General features: G+C 44.0%; 1 protein-coding gene across 1 annotated transcript in view; it reads right to left on the bottom strand.

Moving 5' to 3' along the window:
- The window catches only part of CREB3L2 (cAMP responsive element binding protein 3 like 2), a 129254-nt gene that overhangs the window by 12199 nt on the left and 96387 nt on the right, over positions 1-20668 (bottom strand). The window contains exons 6-8 of the mRNA XM_033194626.1: positions 18855-19001; positions 16956-17014; positions 13974-14042 (exon numbers count right to left, since the gene is read on the bottom strand). Of these exons, the coding sequence (XP_033050517.1) occupies positions 13974-14042; positions 16956-17014; positions 18855-19001 (275 nt within the window). The remainder of the gene's footprint in view (positions 1-13973; positions 14043-16955; positions 17015-18854; positions 19002-20668) is intronic.

Raw genomic sequence — 20668 nt, 5'->3', positions numbered from 1 at the left:
CTCATCACAGTCTACCCCGAATAGCATTCAGACGCTAGAAGGACAAGCCGATTTTTCCTGGGCTTGCATCTTCACCCCCAGCTAGGACCAATGAAACAAGTTCTCCCAATTGAAGCAAATTAGAGACAGGTTGGCCACAAGAATGGTTTTGCTTTCAGCAGTTCAAATGGCTAGGAGTGGTGGGTGAATTGGAGCAACCCTCAGCACACGGAGTAGAAGCTTTCTGGACTCAAAACACCTTTGCGGGCCAGGTGCTGTGGCTCAGGCCTGTAATCCCAGCACTTTGGGAGGCCGAAGTGGCCAGATCATGAGGTCAGCAGTTCGAGACCAGCCTGGCCAACATAGTGAAACCCCCATCTCTACTAAAAATACAAAAAATTAGCTGGGCATGGTGGCAGGCATCTGTAATCCCAGTTACTCAGAAGGCTGAGGCAGGAGAATCACTTGAACTCAGCAGGCAGAGGCTATAGTGAGCTGGGATTGCACCATGGCACTCCAGCCCAGGCAACAGTGCGAGACTCCATCTCCAAAAAACAAAAACAAAACTCCTATGCGGTTCCATCTACATGACATTTTTTCCCAGGTATAGTGATTTTAATTTAAGCAACAAAAAGATCATTCATTCTACGAGTTAATATCACTAAATTAAGTTCTATTTAATGTGAAGACCGTTTTTTGTACTTAATCGTACATTTTTGTTCGTTTCTGGTTATATAGAAGTATGATTGAATGTAGTTTAGACCTGGTTTATATTTAAATGTATTCAGGCACAATTTTTGTCTTTTTTTTTTTTTTTTTTGGAGATAAAGTCTTGCTCTGTCACACAGGCTGGAGTGCAGTGGTGCGATCACAGCTCACTGCAGCCTCAACCTCCTGGGCTCTAGCAATCCTCCTGCCTCAGCCTCCTGAGTCGCTGGGAGGGAATACAGGCATGTGTCATCATGCCCAGCTAAGTTTTTTTATTTTTTATTTTTTGTAGAGACAGGTCTCTCACTTTGTTGCCCAGCTCGTCTGGAACTTCTGAGCTCAAAAGATCCTCTCACCTCTGCCTCCCAAAGTGCTGGAATTACAGGCATGAGCCACTTGCGTCCAGCACTATTTTCTTTAAAAGCATTTTGTATATTTACTTAATGCTGAGAAATACTCAACAGCATAATTACTTTAAATTCTACTTAAAGAAAGTTTGCAACTAAATGGTTCTATGATGCAGCGCCTTTCTTTCTTCATGAAGCGTTTTCTCTGTTCTCCCAGGACTTCCCCAGAAAATTCCCTTTCTACCCAATAGCACAGCTGCCTTTTCCTTCTGCACAGCCACTTCCTGAGTGTGCATTCATTCTCATAGTGAGATTTCACTGGTCAGAGCATATATTTGACTGTCTACTACCTGTAATGCCAGCCCCAAAGCCCTTGCTGGGTGCTCCCTGCTGATATTTCTTCAAGTCCTTGGGCAAATTTACAGGTAAGCCCACAGATAAGACCACACGGCACAAACCCTTTCCTCTTATTGCTGACCACTCTCCATCGTAGGAGTGGGTCTCTCCTTCCTGCTAAGCTATGAAAAGCGGTCTTCTGTTCCCCTGGCCTGCACAAGAGCTCCTTCTTTAAGTGATGGCTGCCACTTTTCCTGGCACCTGTTTTCCACTGGGCACTCCTGCTGCCTGTAAGCTGGTGGCCTCAAGGTGCTAAAGTTTATGCTCTGGGCATGAGTGGGTAACGTTTCACCATCCAGGCTTCAGTCAGTACATTTCCAGGTGGTACCAAAGCATGTTACTTTTGCTCTAAAGTCTTAAGCTGTTCTGAAAGGGGAATGACCACTCCATTTTTCACCAGCAATCCCTGTTGACCTGCAGCCAGCCCATACTTCCTCCCTACCCATCCCCTACCCTTTGCCTGGTCCTTAGAGCATGAATAGCTTTTAAAAAAATCCACACGATACTTGGAATCAGTCCTGCCTTCCAATTTCTGGTTGAGATCTGTGGGCCTGGTACCCCTTCCCCTAGGAAGAATAGTCTCCCAGGAGGCCCCCCAGTGCCTCCTGAAAACAGACTTGCGGCAGGCCAGATATATCCAAAGCCCCCTGAAAGAATATCTTAGGCTCAAATTGGAATCCCCCTTTTCCCAGTTACAGGTGTAAAGTGCTACAAGTTGGGAAGAAGGACCCTTTAAGAAGGGCTGGAGACAGCAGGGAGGGCTGGTGTTTCCTGACTGCACAGCACTTTGGTTGGCATTCATGGGCATTCGCAGACACATCCTTTCCCAACTCCAGATGATTATATTCTGAATCCACTGCAAATGAAAATGGTTGTTTAATAGTCCCTGATTTCTAACAGTTTATAATCTAACTCTTTAAGATGAGCAAACATGTAGTTTAAAATACACATTTTTAGTTGGAAATGTTGGTGGAAAGCGCGACAGTGACTAATAATATACTGTTTGCCATTGCTTCTCCTACTGGGGCTGGAGAAAGTAAACGGAACTGATGGTGGAAATGACAGCAGGCGCAAGGCCCCGTCAATCAGCAACACGGAGGCATTTCATGCATCATCCCCAAAATCCACACAGACTTCGATGATCCAATAAAGTTTGGGAAATTCATACACATCCATACAACAGAAACACTCCTTTTCATCATAAAAAAAAATGAACAATGACAGAGTACTGAGTGCCTACTACTTGAGTTCCAGGAACTACATACACGAAAATATTAAGCAATCATCTCAAAGTCATGTAACTAGTAAGTAGAGGACCTAAGATGTAAACCAAAACCTATCTGACCCCATAGCTTGTGTACATTCCAACATGGTACAGCATGGTACCCTAATCAATAACCAACTCAAATTAATAATAAAGCATATCTTAGTTAAGTAGATTTTTCTTACCTCCAGTGACATTATATTGACACCAGCCCAACTGGGAGATATGTCCACCATTAAATATGAAAATATTACTATTAAAAGAGACTAAGCCTTAGATGGAAGAGCCACAATAAAACCCATTCCAATGGCAAGAAGATGCATACTAACAACATTTCAGTAACAATGACACAAAACCTATCAAGGCAAATGACTATTGTGTGGTATTTTCTCTGGGTACACCAAAGATAAAATGCAGATAATAGATTAAAGAATCAAGGGTACTCCTTGCCTAGTTAAGGTGTCAGGAAGACAAGCCTGGGCTTTATTTAGAAAAATGGAAAATATAAAAACTGTCCCTCTGTCAAACACCAAAAAAGCTGATGAGATGGCTTTAGAATTGCTAAGCTGATGCATATATATCAAAACAGGAGGATTGGCTCTAAAGCAAAGACACCTGAGTTTCAATCAGAGGACGACTGCTATGTGCCTTTAATCAAGTTAAGTTCTAAGCTTAGGCAGCTACTCAGATGAATTCCCTTGACCACATCAGCTAATGGAATCATGAGAGTATGCCCCCTCCCAGGGTAACTCCGGGTTTGCTGAAGCAAATACATCTTTGAAGGGTGCTTGCTGTCTCTTTTCACTGATGACAGATGAGGCCAGCCGTTTTTATGGGAAAGCCTGTGACCTCATAACTAATATGCTGGTTTGAGATGATGTGGCACTTTCTCTGATGTCACTGAAATAGATGTCATTGCCTGTGGCAATGGGAACTTGGATGACAACCCCCACCCTACTTACGTGAAGGGCTGGGTGGAGAAAACGCAGCCAGCAGATGAAATGGAAAAGTTATTTTTAAACTACAGCTATAAAAAGTCAACCGCAGGACAGATCCAATGGTGCCTACAAAGCTCAGTATAAACTTCCTCTTTATTATTGTATTTTAAATCATCAGTGATCATGCCTAATTATGGCCTTAATGAATTCTTGGGCTTCCGGGAACAAAATCTTAATTTAGAGAAAGGAATACTCTTAGCATACGTTTATCTGGGCCAACAGATTTTTCACAACTTGTTAAATTGGAGTGTCCAACACTTGATTGAAAATGTGGATTTTGTCCTGTGGTGAGATGTAAAAATAAACTCAGTGGCTATCCTCATGCAGTTCCTTGCAAAAGAGCAGTCGAAAGCAGCTGCCAGCCTTGCCCAAAATAAACCATCACCCTATATCTTGGGAGGCATCAAAGGAAATTGGGCAAAACATTCAGAAGCATCCAAGAGTGGAAGACACAATCTTACAATAACTGGGAAATGCATCAACAGTCTCATGTTTTCTTTGTCTTTGGTTTAATTTTGCTTTTTGTGTGTGTTTCCTTATTTACAAAAGAAAGAATGAGAACAGTCATACAGGTACTGAATGTTGGACTTTGAACATTCAGGAACCTAATTTCCCACTGGAGTCAGAAACCAGGACCAGGAAAAAAAAAACAAAAAGTGGTGGTTCCCAATTATTTGCTGTGTTGGGAGCTTTAACTCAGGCCCTCTCTGTAGACATACTTTCATCAAATCTTCTAACACATCTTAGAAATGGAACTCTCTGAGAAGTGGTGTGTGCAGGTGCACATATGTGTGTGTAAACTATTCCCTGGGTAAATCACCTGCCTTCTAAGATGCAGGAACTTTTTCACAGCCTTATGGAAGCACCTAGAGCAGTAACTTCCCAATTCCAAATCATGAACCATTCATGGGTTTGTGAAATCAACTGGGTTGTGACTGGTATACGTTTTTAATGAAATGGAATCAAATAGAATACACAATATCAGAGGGCACTGTAGGCCGTAAAGAACTATCGATTTGTGCAGCATTCATATGAGTGAGGTGTATGATGTATACACACATGTTCATGTGGTGTGTTTGGTGTGCCTTTGACACTGCATAAACTAAAATAATTGTACCATCCAAAAAGCTTGAGTGTCACTTATCTAGAGCACACAATAACAAACAAACAAACACACAAACACAGAACTTGGCCAGGCGCGGTGGCTCATGCCTGCAATCCCAGCACTTTGGGAGGCTGGGATGAACAGATCACTTGAGGTCAGGAGTTCGAGACCAGCCTGGCCAACATGGCAAAATCCCGTCTCTACTAAAATACAAAAATTAGCCAGGCGGGGTGGTTCTGAGGAACAAGAATCGCTTGAACCCAGAAGGCGGAGGTTGCAGTGGGCTGAGATGACGCCACTGCACTCCAGCCTGAGTGACAGAGGGAGACTCCACCTCAAAAAAAACAAAACTCAAGCGACGATCAGGTGGCCTAATGATGGAAGAGGTGAGCATCCATGTCCTTCTGAGGCAAAATCCCCCCTGAATCCCTTCCCACTCCGCCTGAGTCACATGTAGAGTTAGTGCCTGGGAGGTTCTGAGGTGAGGAGGGGGTGTCCAACAGCTGAAACCTCTACCTCAAAGTCCTGGGATGGATGGCAGGGAGGTGGCTGGATACAATGTTAATGATTACAAGTTCCACACATTTCATAAGGATATTTAAGGAAAATCATGAACAATCTCAAAGACTTTTAAATACTCAAGTGTGTCATATACAAAAGACAACCATATCAGCTCAAACTCCTAAACCTTGAGTAAATACCTATGTTTACAGCCTTTTACTTAAGTTTTGAAGGTTGTTCATGGGGCTCTGGCCTAAAAGAAAAAAGGGGGGATATAAATTTTCTCCTTTTTCTTCCTGTGTTAATTGCTACATTACAAGAGGCTTCTTGATTTTGCAGGAAGCAGAGGGCATTTCTGAAATGCTAAATTACCTACTGACCCAGGAACAAACACTGGCCAAGGAACAAAACCTGAGGCTGTGGAATTTTGAACTTTACACTAAATTACACTAAAACGCCTTTCTCATCTCTCCGGGGAACATCGTTTAGTGCCTAATAATCCTTTGAAGTTTGAAATATTTCCACGTGAAAAGAAAGTTCATACTCTTCACACAACCAGAAGTTAGAGATAATGGAGAAACGAAAAGTAAATTAAAACCAAGGTAAAAGTGTACAGTAGAATAACTTGGGTCATTTATCAGTCCTCAAATAGCTTCTCTGTGTGCAGCTGGGGGTGGGTTCAGCCAGTTATTGTCAGTCTAAGAGAGAAGAGATGAACTCACGCACAGAAAACCATAATAGTGTGTAGGGAACAAATACACAAAATTAATGCAAACAGACACAGCTGTGTGGGCTAAACAAACAGACCAGGAGAGCCAGAAACCAGTCAAAGCCCAGTAAACTTGGCTGGAAAGACCTTTAACAGGAACCATATAGAGATTTTCAAGAACAAGAAAAGTAGAGTTAGAGAGAAAGACTATAGCTAAGAGGAAGATCAAAGAGAAAGATTAAAGAATTCTTACTTCTGATAACAATAGAGATAAATGTCAGGCAAGCATGTCCGTTACTTCTGTGAGGTCCAAGGAAAGTGTACAAATGAAGTCCCCATGCCACACATCTTAAGGTTTCTCTTTGCCTTACTCCAAGCCAAACAACCCAACACCGGCTCCTTCCGGCTCCCTCTATGGCCAGGTTTGAACTAGAATTCTTGGACTTCCCAGGGCTGCTTGCCAAAATGTGGTAGTATAAGCAGAATTACCCCAGGCCTCAGCCTGCTCCACTCCATTGGAGAGAGACAGTCTCTTGAGTCTTCTTGTGTTCCTATACATTCTGCTGGGGATGCCAAGATGGAAAGGCTCTCACTGCTCTTTTATGATGGGCCACCTCTCAAGGTTGTTATGAAGCTGGTAACCTGGACAGATGAGGTAATGTCTCTCTCTGGGCAAGAAGCAGGCTTATTGCTTGCTTGCTATAAAAGCAGTGGATTCTCCAAGCTCAGGCTTCCTTAGCTGTGACACAATCCCCACTGAGAGCACAGCATCCACCCAGATCTCCTGGCACCTGGGGGCAAGGAGAACTGATACATATATGCTTATGCTCACACTGCCTGCTGAGCAATAGACTCCTTTGTCTCTGACCCAGGAATCTCATGTCTTCTACAAATAAGGCTAAATTGAATCCCAGAGCTGACATATTGTGAAGGATGTCATGCACACACCAGTCCTGGTTCAAACTCCATATGCAGCCCTCACAAAGAGCTGTCTCTGTCTACCCCATTGGCTTCATTGGTGCCCGCTGGTCACCAGGTTTGCCCTTCAGAGAACAGATTTGGGGCAGAAGTCCACATACGCCCTGGAAATGAGCTAAGACCTTTGGACAGGGAATTCCAAGATCCTAGGTAGTAGGGCAAGTTCTAGAGGGCTAGGGTGAGAGCTCCAGATGGACGCATCCCTTTGGTCCTGCCAACTACGCATCCCCTGGAGGGGGACATGGCTAAAGGACAGCCAGCACAGGGCCCTCTGGAACACTGAGTCCAAGTCAAGGGCCCTTGTGTCCAGGTCTAAAGTTGGCTCTTGCTGGGGCAAGATCCTTGAAGGAGCAAGAGGTACAGCAGCAAGAGAAACCAAAGTAAGGGGCAGTTCAAAAGTTAAGTGACCAAGTTCTCACCCCCTTCTAGCTCTAAATGTTTAGATGACTTTAACCCCACCAGGCCTCAGTTTCTCCTTCTGTAAAATACAGTGATTAGCAGTTCAATACAATGATGTCTAAGGTGTATCTCAAGTCTAAGCTCCTATGATTCTACAAATCCATGCTCAAGGAGAGAGGCTGCAGCTCACAGCCCTGAAGAAGCCTGAGAACAAAATAAGTAAGAAATGGAGCAAACTGAGCCACAAACGCCTACAACTGATGGGCCGACCAGTGTATGTGCATCACTCGTGCAGAAGAAAACTACACCAGTGGGAAAAAATGACAAGATTTCTCAGGGATGAGACCAGGGTGGGGCCATCCAGAGAGCTTGCAGCTTAGAGAGGTGCATTCACTTAGAAAAGCCAGAAGGATTCTCTAGCAGCCACACACGGGCATTGCCCAGACACTGGCAAGTGAAAATGTATTTCTTGATGGAGCACAGGAAGGAGGGCCCCCTGGGAAACCATCTCACTCCCATCTTACACATTTCCTGATAGCATGCAATTAGCCGATCACCTCAGCAAAGGAAGTGTGAAGGTGCTTTCACACCGCTTCAGCTCTGTTCCGAGAGGCTCCCAGAGAAAAACTGAAGAAAGATGAAGAGGACTTCCTCATCTCTCCCAGCCCTGTCCTCTTCCAGTTTCCATGGCTCAGATAAAAGGTCTTTTCACCTAGAAATAAGTAATAGGCTAGGTGGCTGCTGCTGAGTCCAATACAAAAAAAAGAAAAAGAAAAACTAACTCAGGATTGACTCATAATCCGAGCACAAATTTTCATCTGGGTAGATGGGAAAGTCCCCTGTGGGGTATGGTATAGGAGTGGAAAAAAAGTAAAGAGGTATCATTTTCTTCCATTTGGTCAGTGATGAAACAGCCACGCCCCTTCCCTGCCATGCCACGCCATGCCACATGAAACAATGGCCCCCAAGGCCTCTCCACCCCCCATTTCTGGTGACCCAGGATCCTGTTCACTTATCAAAGTTGTTCTACTTCCGTCCAGCTGCCTCTGAAGGATGATAATATGAGAAGCACCAACAGGAACACACACACAGGTGTGCATTCCCCAGCCCAGCCCTGCACACAGCTCAAACACCGGTCACCTGCATGGGGCGATGTGAGTAAAGGGGTCCCGACGTCTTCCCTTGCCCAGCGCCCCAATCACCAGTTCCCCATGGCTGGCTCTAGGGCAGGGCATTGCCAATGCTTACATCAGTCATTTTGGTTAGCGTGGTGTTTTCTGAGTACCACAGAGGCCCTTGGCAGAAAACAAAGAGAAAGGGGGAAGAGCAGTCAGAGGAACTCTAGGTCCATTCTCCCTGTTTGAGTGAGGCAGTCCTGCTTTTATTTACTTCCCTCTCAAGCCAAAATATATTAAAAGCTACTGATTTTGTTTGTCTGTTTGTTTTGAGATGGAGTTTTGCTCTTGTTGCCCAGGCTAGAGTGCAATGGCGCAATCTCGGCTCACCGCAACCTCCGCCTCCCAGGTTCAAGTGATTCTCCCGCCTCAGCCTCCTGAGTAGCTGGGATTACAGGCACACGCCACTATGCCCAGATAATTTTGTATCTTTAGTAGATACAGGGTTTCTCCATGTTGATCAGGCTGGTCTCGAACTCCCAACCTCAGGTGATCCACCAGCCACAGCCTCCCAAAATGCTGGGATTACAGGTGTGAGCCACCACGCCCAGCCTTAAAAGCTACTGGCCTTATATATTATGACCTTAGGAGGTCCCTGCTACAATGATCTGTGGGAAGATCACAGATGAATCCATTGCCATAAAAGTTTTGTCCACAAGGAGACGTGAGTCTTGAAGAGGTAGAAGACATGGGAGAAGAAGCTAAATGGAGCCACTGCGCTCCTAGAGTCAAGGGAAAGCACAGAGTACAGGGAAGGAGGCCAAGGGGAAGAGGAACATCAACACACTTGTCCTGCTTTGTAAGTCAAATAAGCCAGACAAAGACAAATACTGTATGGTATCACTTACACCTAAAAAAAAAAAATTAAGTCAAACTCACAGAAACAAGAGAATAGAAAGGTGGTCACCAGGGGCTAGGAGTGGGAGAACTGGTCAAAGAGTACAAATGTTCCGTTATAAGGTAAATACATTCTGAGTATCTACTGTACAGCATGGTGACTAGAATTAAAAATGCCATATCATATACTTGAAATGTGCTAAGAGAGTAGCTCTTAAGCATTTGCACCAAAAAGGAAAAAAAAGGTAACTATGTGAAGTGATGGATGTGTTAATCAGCCTGACTGTGATAATCATTTCACAATATACACATACATCAAACCGTTACATTGTATACTGTAAAAATATGCAGTTATACCTTAATAATGCTGACAACACATAAACAAAAAACTTTCCCTGCTTTAACAGGTGGCTAAACTAGCCCTGGTCACATTTAGTAGCAGCAGCCTGTCAGGGAAGGCTAAAGATCCCAAAAGCATGAAGCCGATTATTATTATTATTATTATTATTTGAGGTGGAGTCTTGCTCTGTCACCCAGACTGGAGTGCAATGGCACAATCTCGGCTCACTGCAACCTCTGCCTCTCAGGTTCAAGCGATTCTCCTGCCTTGGTCTCCCGAGTAGCTGGGATTATAGGCATCTGCCACCATGCCTGGATAATTTTTGTATTTTTAGTAAAGATGGGGTTTCACCATGTTGGTCAGGTGATCTCTGACCAACAGGTGATGCACCTGCCTCGGCCTCCCAAACTGCTGGGATTACAGTGGTGAGCCACTGCACCTGACCAAGGTAGATTATTTTTAATGGTGAGTCAAAGATCCTGTAAAAATGTATGAGAATATGTCCAGTGTTTTGTTATGTGGAAATAGTTCTTAATAAAGAAGTATGCACAATATAAATATGTACACATAAAATATTCCAAAACATAAAGATAGTTCTAAGTGAAAGGATTCTATTTTTTTTTACATTATTTTTACAAGGAGCACATATTATGTATGCATCTTCCTTAAGTCTGAAACATATGATAAACAAGTAAAACTATATCAAACTAAGAAGCTTGTGCACAACAACAAAAAACAATTAACAAAACGAAAAGGCACCCCACGGATTGGGAGAAAATGTTTGCAAACCATATAAATCATGAGAGGTTAATATTAAAAATATATAAGGAATTCATACAACTCAACAGCAAAAAGAAAAACAAAAACAAAGCCCAATTTTTAAAAATTGGCAAAGAACCTGAATAGACACATCTCTAAAGAAAACATAAAAATGGTCAACTGGCATATGAAAAGGTGCTCACTGACACTAGTCATCAGAGAAACACAAATCAAAACCCTACATGATATCACTTCACATCTGTTAGTACAATCATTACAAAAAAGACAAGGCGTGACAAGTGTTGGAAAGGGTGTGGAGAAAAGGGACCCTTCCACACTGTTGGTGGTAACGTAAATCAGTAAAACCATTATGAAAAACAGTGTAGAGGTTCCTCAAAATATTGAAAATAGAACTCGTATACAAGCCAGCAATCCCTCTGCTGGTATATACCCAAAGACAATGAAATCAGCATCTTATAGAGTTACCTGTGCACCCATGTTCATTAATGATGAAGAGTCTTGCTTTACAAAAATATTCTGCTAATAACTGGAGGAGAAATGATAGAATTCTATAAGGCTACTTTCAAACCCCTAATGTATTGATCTCTCTAGTCAATAAGTGTACATTGTTGAGAACCAAATAAGCAAATTTTATGTTCCTTCTGATGGAGCCATGTAGTGGAACCTATGACGAATTCTTACCAAAAACTGAAACCAAACAAAGTAGAGTCTGTAGTGGGCGTAGGACTGTGCTAACAGACCCCACAAGGATATTACAAGTAAACTAAGACCACGGAAGGCTCTATAGGACAACTGACTCGGCCTTTACTAGATAACAGCAAAGACATTCAAGAGAACTTACAGACAAAAAGATATAATGGACATATCAAACAGTTTGAACACATGGACCTTATTTGGATATCTGACTCAAACAAGCAAACAAAAATGAAAATGTACAAGGAGGGAGGAAAGAAGGGAGGGGGGAAAGAAGGGAGGAAGGAAAGAGAAAGGAAAGGAAAGGAAGGAAAAAAGGAAGGAAGGAAGGGAAGGAAGAAACTAAGAAAAAGAAGAAAAAAGGAAAGAAAAAGAAAAAAGAGAAAGAAAGGGAAGAGAAAGAAAAGAAAAAGAAAAGGAAGGAAGGAAGGAAGGAAGAAGGAAGGAAGGAAGGAAGGAAGGAAGGAACGAACGAACGAACGAACGAACGAACGAACGAACGAACCAACGAACAACGAACGAACGAACGAACGAACGAACCAACGAACCAACGAACGAACGAACGAACGAACGAACAAGCAGCACAGTCCACCTGCAGGGGAGAGGAGAGACTTCCCAGGCAAGGTGGTGGATCGGTCCTTCTCCCTCACACAGCCCGACTTTGCCCCCAGCACATCCCCGCTGTACCTCTGCTGCCCCCATGTGGCCGAGGGAAGGCCTGACACTGAGCCTGTAGAGGACGAAACCTGAACACGAACTCCAAGGAGGTCTTTGACAGATTGCTCTTCCCTTTTCACGAATTCCTGGCCAGGATTTGTCCCACCCACTCAGGAACATGGGGCTGCTGCGGGAGCAAGTGCCAGGATGGGTGCTGGGATATCTGCTCAGAATGCTAAAAACTTGGATACAGACGCTGGCCGGGCAGGATCCAGAGAACCAAAGCCGCCTCAGGCAATCCCCCCAGGGGAGAGGAAGTGGAGATAAAAAGAGAGGAAGCCCCAGGAGACTAAGGGCCAAAGGCAAGCAGTGAAACCAGCTCCCTGGCCTCCTGAGATCAAGGTAATGCCATGCTGAGTTGGTGGCGCTTACTCCCTTTGGGCAGTCTGTCTTACAGATCACTTACGTGAACTGTCCCTGACTGCTCTCTGAGCACACGTTCCCAGAAATGCAGAGAAAATTTCACGGGGATCCCACTGATGGTAGTTTTAGCTTATGTCTATATTAGCCAGCTTTTTGAGCAACAAACCATAAAGAATCAGGAAATGGGAATTAAATTCATTTGTTATTATCAAATAACATGCAAAGAGATTTAAACTGATCCCTTAATATTTGCACAACTGTTACTGGGCATTAATGCTGACCCTTAATCTGATTAAATTTTTGTTTACCCAGTAAGTTCATTTTTCTCTGCTTAATTTGTTGGATCTCTAACACTCAGGGTGACAGGAGTCTCTGACTAAGAAATAATTGTCACAGCACAGGTACTGTATCACGTGTGAACATGAACACATACATTCTGGATGAAACTCCCCAAAAGCCAGTTTCTTAACCCTGCACTTTCACCCCTTCCTCCTGCATATGACCCAGACATAAACCTCCATATACTCCTCCTATACTGAGACTCCAGAGCCAGACCACCTGGGTTCAAATGCAGCTTTAGCATTTACTGTGTGACCTTGGACAAACCACCTAAACTTTCTGAGTTTCAGTTACCTCCTCTATATAGTGAGGATGATAATAATGGCACCTCATAGGGCTAAATGAGTTCATAGCTGTAAAGTGCTTAAAACAGACTTGGCACAGTAAGTGCTAGAGGAATTTATCAACTTGGTACCATTATAATTTTTGTAAAATGGGTTTGAAATGCAATTAATTAACAAACTAGTTAATTTTAAAAAACAAATTAAAAAAACAATTTTCAGCTGGGCACAGTGGCTCTGACCTGTAATTCCAGCATTTTGGGAGGCCAAGGGGGGCGGATCATGAGGTCAGGAGATTGAGACCATCCTGGCCAACATGGTGAAACCCCATCTCTACTAAAAAAAAATACAAAAATTAGCCAGGCGTGGTGGCACATGCCTGTAGTCCCAGCTGCTTGGGAGGCTGAGGCAGGAGAATCGCTTGAAACTGGGAGGCAGAGCTTGCAGTGAGCCAAGATCATGCCACTGCACTCTGGCCTGGGTGACAGAGCGAGACTCCATCTCAAAAAAAAGAAAAAAAAATACCAATGATTTTCTCTTTTTTTAAACTAGTAAGTATCATTTGCTACTAAAATTGGATTATAATGAAGTGGCCAGTGCCTCCTTGTTCACCTCTAAATTTTGATGTCATTTTCAGGAGAATCAGGCTTGTTGATCTTATTCTCCCCCAAGCCTCTTTTTTAACCCCCTAGTAATAGTCCTTGTCACGATCACCTTCTTCTTCAATGCTATATCATTTAGGAAAAGTAGAGAATATGCATGTATGTGTACATGTGTGTGCATATGAGAGTATGTCCATGTGTATTGAGGATGTGAATATGACCGCATGTGTGCATATGTGTTTGTGTGTGTGCGAGAGTAGCACGTGTACAAGCATGTGTGCATATGTGTGTGTGTAGCAGGAGTGGGTGGGTAGAGTTTGGCCATGCTGAGCATCTCAGCACATCTGCACTTTCACTGTGACCTCCTCCACTTTTCTTCCATCCCTGGTTCTGGATTCTATCCTCTTCCTTCTCTACCTTCCATTTGGCAGCACAATCAGCTCTCAGTCCAGGGATACTTACCTGTTAGTGTTCTCTAGAACCTCCACCTTCTTCCGAAGCTCCAAGTTCTCAGTTGAACAAGACTCCACTCTACAAAGGAGAGAGAAAGAAGAAAATTATTATCCATAGAGCAAACACTAAGCCAGGAGCTAGGGTAGGTGGGGATGAGGAAAATGAGGGTTGGGGGGATCTGCTACTCCATGGAAGTGCGGGAAAGTATGGAAAGAAGGATGAAGAGACTTAAGAAAAAAAAAATAATAGGCCAGGCGCGGTGGCTCACGCCTATAATCCCAGCACTTTGGGAGGCTGAGGCAGGCAGATCACGAGGTCAGGAGATCGAGACCATCCCGGCCAACATGGTGAAACCCCGTCTCAACTAAAAATACAAAAATTAGCTGGGAATGGTGGCATGCCCAGCTACTCAGGAGGCTAAGGCAGGAGAATCACTTGAACCTGGGAGTTGGAGGTTGCAGTGAGGCAAGATAGCCACTGCACTCCAGCCTGGTGGCAGAGAGAGACAAGAAAGAAAGGAAAGAAAGAGGAAGGAAGGAAGGGAGGGAGGGAGGGAGGGAAAGGAAGGAGAGAGATAGAGAGAGAGAGAGAGATAAAGAAAGAAAGAAGAAAAGAAAAGAAAGGAGCTGGGGCCAGGCATAGTGGCTCATGCCTGTAATCCCAGCACTATGGGAGGTTGAGGCAGGTAGATCACTTGAGGTCAGGAGCTCAAGACCAGCCTGGCCAACATGGTAAAACCCCATCTCTACTAAAAATGCAAAAATTAGCTGGGCATAGTGGTATGTGCCTGTAATCCCAGCTACTTGGAAGGCTGAGGCAGAAGAATCACTTGAACCTGGGAGGCAGGTTGCAGTGAGCCAAGATCATGCCACTGCACTCCAGCCTGGGCCACAGAGTGAGACTCCATCTCAAAAAAAAAAAAAAAAAGGCCGGGCGCGGTGGCTCAAGCCTGTAATCCCAGCACTTTGGGAGGCCGAGACGGGCGGATCACGAGGTCAGGAGATCGAGACCATCCTGGCTAACATGGTGAAACCCCGTCTCTACTAAAAATACAAAAAACTAGCCGGGCGAGGTGGCGGGCGCCTGTAGTCCCAGCTACTCGGGAGGCTGAGGCAGGAGAATGGCGTGAACCCGGGAGGCGGAGCTTGCAGTGAGCCGAGATTGCGCCACTGCACTCCAGTCTGGGCGACAGAGCGAGACTCCGCCTCAAAAAAAAAAAAAAAAAAAAGAGGGAGCTGAGTGACAAGTACCTGAATAATGAAAGATGAATAGGGACGGTATAAAATATGACCCTCTTTTAGGGTGTTACAACCCTCTTTCCTCTTACCTCCTCCCTAGTGTTCTCAATGCCCATCATACTTCTCCCTCTATACTACAATAATCTGGATACTCCCGGCTACACTCTTACCAGGACTGATAAGAAGTGAAGAGACTTGAGCAAATGGCAGGACAAGAGGGAGGACAATAGCCCAGGACAAGGAATCCCGGTGCTGGGGCACACATGCCCAAAAGAGACAGTAAAGAGATTTTCATAGAAACATCTTAACCCTGGATGCCCACAGAAAATGGGGGAAAGCATGGAACTACAGTCATCCCATTGTATTCAGGGGGGATTAGTTCCAGAACTCCCCATAGATATCAAAATCTCCAATGCCCAAGTCCCTGATACACAGTGGTGTAGTATTTGTATATAACCTTTACATATCCTCCAGTATATGTTAATCATCTCTAGGTTATTTACAATACCAAACACAATATAAATACTATGTAAATATGTGTTATCTTGCATTTATAGTTGTATTAATTTTTGTTGTAGTTTAAAAAAAAATTTTTTTTTTATTGAGTTGTTTGGTTTTGGTTTTTTGAGACAGAGTCTCACTCTATCGTCAAGGCTAGAGTGCAGTGGCACAATCACAGCTCACTGCAGCCTCAACTTCCTGGGTTCAAGTGAGTCTCTCCTCTCAGCCTCCTGAGTAGCTGGGACCACAGATGTGCACCACCATGCCTGGCTAATTGTTTTTTATTTTTTACGGGGTCTGGCTACATTGCCCAGGCTGGTCTTGAACTCCTGAACTCAAGCAATCCTCTCACCTTGGCCTCCCAAAGCACTGGGATTACAAGAATAAGTCATCACACCCAGCCTATTGAGGTTTTTTTCTGAATATTTTAGACCCATGGTTGGTTGAATCTGAGGACGCTGAACCCCCAGATACAGAGAGCTGACTATGCTTAATGCTACATTACCAGTACTTAAGTCAGGTGATAGAAGCACTAGACTTTAAATAGTAACTTCGAGAAACAGCAAGGAACCACCAGCCACTCCTTTCCCCAAATCCACATGAAGTTCATTCCTGGGTCTGGGGCCTCATGCTCATCTTAAAAAGATCTTAAGTTTGTTAGCTGAAGAACTAACTTCTAGGGCTAAGACAAAACTGTATTTAATTCCTCTTTTTCTAACAGCCCGCCTGATATTACAGACTTTTTAAGAGAACAAAGATTGCCTTCAAGTGTTTTTGCAAAAAAACATGAATTATAGTGGCTGGAAAATAAAGGCCACCAACCTGACATCTTTCTTTCCCTGTGTGCCCTCTCTAGAGTGTGAGGGAATTTGGCCAATGGGGGCTGATTAAGTAGCACTGCTCCTTTCTGCTAAAACAGGGTTTCTCCTGCTAGGAGTTCCAGGAATGTGCAGGAATGTTAATATTTGTACGTGTTAGAAAGGAAGTCTCTGAGGACTCCGGGGTCCTGGCTGGCAGTGGTGTGATTCAAACACCTACTAACGTGCTTTTACTTCTGTCTTGCTTTATTATAGACATCTCCTCCAAATAACCACTAGGTGGCAGGCAAAATACAGCTGATAAACCACCGGGTTTCCAAGGTGGCCAGAAAGAGAAATTGAACTGCTTCTCCCGGATTCTCCACACACCCACATTTCTCTGTGCATATTGCCCGTACTGCCCGATGAACACAACAGTTTGCCAGCAGGCTTACTTTTTCTCCAGGCTGTCCATGTATTCTTTCTTCTTTCTCCTACTTTCTTGGGCAGAAATCTGAGAGAGAGGGGTGGGAGGAGAATGATTAATTTCCAGCTCTGAGTAAACCAGTTAAGACAGGAGGTGGTTAGCAGAGAAGTCACTAAAGCCCTGCTCACTTCTGCAAGCTGCTTGCCATTTGTTTAAGCTACTAGTCACCTATTCTGTCCTCCTGGGTTTCCAGCTGCCGAACTCACACCTACTTTCCTACAAAGTAGGCCCCCAGTAAAATGGACACTGAGTGGCCAGGCGCGGTGGCTCACGCCTGTAATCCCAACACTTTGGGAGGCTGAGGTGGGTGGATCACTTGAGGTCAGGAGTTCAAGACCAGCCTGGCCAATATGGTGAAACCCCATCTCCATTAAAAATACAAAAAAATGGCTGGGCACAGTGGCTCATGCCTGTAATCCCAGCACTTTGGGAGGCCAAGGCGGGTAGATCACCTGAGGTCAGGAGTTTAAGACCTGTCTGGGCAACATGGTAAAACTCATCTCTACTAAAAATACAAAATTTAGCTGGGCGCGGTGGTGCATGCTTGTAATAACTTGGGAGGCTGAGGCAAGAGAATCGCTTGAGCCCGGGAGGCAGAGGTTGCAGAGAGCCAAGACTGCGCCACTGCACTCCAGCCTAGGTGACAGAGTGAGACTCCGTCTCAAAACAAAAAACAAAAAAAACAAAAAAATTAGCCAGGCATGGTGGCACACATCTGTGGTTCCAGCTGCTTGGGAAACTGAGGTAGAAGAATCACTTGAACCTGGGAGGCAGAGGTTGCAGTGAGCTGAGATCACGTCACTACACTCCAGCCTGGGTGACAGAGTGAGACTCTGTATCAAAAAAAAAAAAAAAAGAAAAGAAGAGAAGAGAAAAAAATGGACACTGAGTAAGGAGCCAGGCCAGAACATGTGGCTCACAAACCATCAGTGTGGTCTCAGATAAGTGAGTTTAACTCCCGGACCTCTGCTGGCTGAACTACATCTATAAAACAAGACAGCTGGGGCTTGGTCATACATCAACTTGCTGCTGGTTCTGCGCATGGATAGAGTGACACTAAACTCTTGTCTTCCTTCCCTCTTTGCCCCCACCCTCCCGGTAGGCCTGTGCCTCAGCCATCCCCTTGGTTTTCATTAGCCCTGCTCAGCACTGAGGGGCCTAGGGGTAGGACACTACTAAGTCCAAATACAGACCAGCAAACTGCCGAAGTTTTGTAATCACTAAACCCTACAAGAAAAAAAAAATTAACCAAGCACTCTCAATGTATTTGTATTACATATATAATATATATATGCTGTATTTTTATATATATAATACATATATAATATATGTATAATATATAATACATATATAATATACAATACATATATTATATATAATACATGCATAATATATACAATACACATATAATACATATATAATATATACAATACATATGTAACACACATAATATATAATACATACATAATATATAATACATATATAATATATATATACATATATATGTCTACTAGAGGAAACTATTGTATATATCATAAACCCAAAATTTAAAAGGCTGAGATTTTAAAGAAAAACTAGATGGAAATTCTAATAGCTTCCTCCCACCCCTGAATGCATCATCGTGGGCACCAAGGAGGTAGACACTGATTTGGGAGTCTGCTGGCCTCAAGAGGGATGGGATGGGCTGGAGGAAGAGAGGCGCACGCGGTGAGGATGCTCCTCCCAGGGCCTAGGGAAGGGAAGGGCTTGGTCTTGGTCTCTGCCATGGGATGGGGTAGTGCTGGCCATTGGGAAGGCAGGGAAGGGGATGCTGACTCGATTCTGCTCGTGTCTCTGCTCTAGAAGTGCCTAGATTTGAAAGGCTCACCTTATTCTTGATCTTCCTCCGAATTTTCTTCAGGGCCTTTTCCTCTGATTTTGACAGGGGCAATTTGGTGGGGATGGGATAGCCCTCAGCGATCAGGGTCCTCTTTTCCTCCTCTGTCAGGACCAGAGGGCCCGATCCCTGCAGTTTCTGTGCAGACCAAGGAGCAGAAAAGGGTCAAAGAAAAAGAACTGGGACCACTGAAGAATAGCCTCCCGATGGGGTGATGAGAATCTGTTACAATGTCTTACAGAAGGCTCTGAGACAAGGATGCACCACCTGCTTTGGGTGATAGATGGGTATTTTGAAAGGCATGGGAAGATGGGGAAGACACTCCCATGTGAGTGTTATAACCTAGGGGTTATAATTCAAGGAAAAGAATAAAGAAACCTCCACCCATTATTTCCCAGGAAGCAGCCCGCTCGCTAAAACATGAAAAGAAAAGGTAGAGAAGTCCTTTCCCACATCCCTAGAGATTTCCTGGCCTTGAACTGATGAAGGATTCATTTGCAGCCCTGCTTTGTACAAGAGTTTTGTTGTTCTCCTTCTGAAAATGCAATTTTATAAGGTGCTCTCTACACACCAGGAGTCACTTCTCTCCTCCACTTTTAGCTAAGGGTGCAGAGCACCCAGGGACACACCTGCAGACTCTTTCCATAGAAGCCTCTGGCTTCAGCAGTCTCAGACTGTCCATCAGCAATGAAGACAAGAACAGTAGCCCATCTCATGGACCCCACAGTAGAATGGCATGTTTATAATTAATCAGAGTCCCTATTGCATTTTAGCTCCATACTAAATGCCATAGAGGACTCTCTCTCAAGTAGTTTGAGATCAAGACTGTGAGACTGAATTGATATCCATGAAAGGATGAGAGTAATTAAATGCTAAACTGTACTCTTAGCTGATATGGTTTGGCTCTGTGTCCCCACCCAAATCTCATTTTATAGCTCCCATAATTCCCACGTGTTGTGGGAGGGACCCAGTGGGAGATGACTGAATTATGGGGTGAGTCTTTCCCGTGCTGTTCTTGTGAGAGTGAATGAATCTCACAAGATCTGATGGTTTTAAAAAACCGGAGTTGCACTGCATAAGCTCTCTCTTTCCCTGCTGCCATCCAAGGAAGACATGACTTGCTCCTCCTTGCCTTCCACCATGATTGTGAGGCTTCCCTAGCCATGTGGAACTGTAAGTCCAATTAAACCTCTTTCTTTTGTAAATTGCCCAGTCTTGGGTATGTCTTTATCAGCAGCATGAACATGAACTAATACATTAGCTAAAGGTGCACTAAAAATTTGAAGTAAGAGAATACTGCTATGAGCTGTGTGATCAGGAAAGGTTTAGGGCAGGAGATGAGATTTGAATTGGGCCTCCTGAAAGAAAGGGGATGATTTACATAAGAGAGAGGGGTGCATTCTAAGCAAAAGGCAGTATTTTGAAAAGTCACTGAAGAAGCCACTCTGCCTAGTGTGGGTAAGGAGTTCTTGAAGCAGCAGAGGGTTGGACACCTGATAATGAGTAAAGGTGTCACGGCTTGGTGCCAATAGATGATGGGGAAACACAACACAGTTGTTGGGCAAGCATCTGACATGGGGAAGAGTTCCTCCATCAACATGTAGAATGGACAGATCATAGTAGTACACACAGGTATATAGGATACAAGTTATTCTAGTAATCCAAGGAGTGAAGTCAGGTTCCAGTTGAAAAGGTGAAGAAAGAGTGGAAAGGTGAATTCCCTTGTCCTCAGTAATAGTGAAATATAAGAATGTGGTTAAAGATCTAGAACTTTCAGGGACGGAATCAATACAAACTTTCAGAGT

The sequence above is a fragment of the Trachypithecus francoisi genome, unplaced genomic scaffold, assembly GCF_009764315.1.
Source record: "Trachypithecus francoisi isolate TF-2019V2 unplaced genomic scaffold, Tfra_2.0 Lachesis_group4, whole genome shotgun sequence".
In the NCBI taxonomy this organism is placed as follows: Eukaryota; Metazoa; Chordata; class Mammalia; order Primates; family Cercopithecidae; genus Trachypithecus; species Trachypithecus francoisi.
This window is presented reverse-complemented; position numbering and strand designations above follow the sequence as displayed.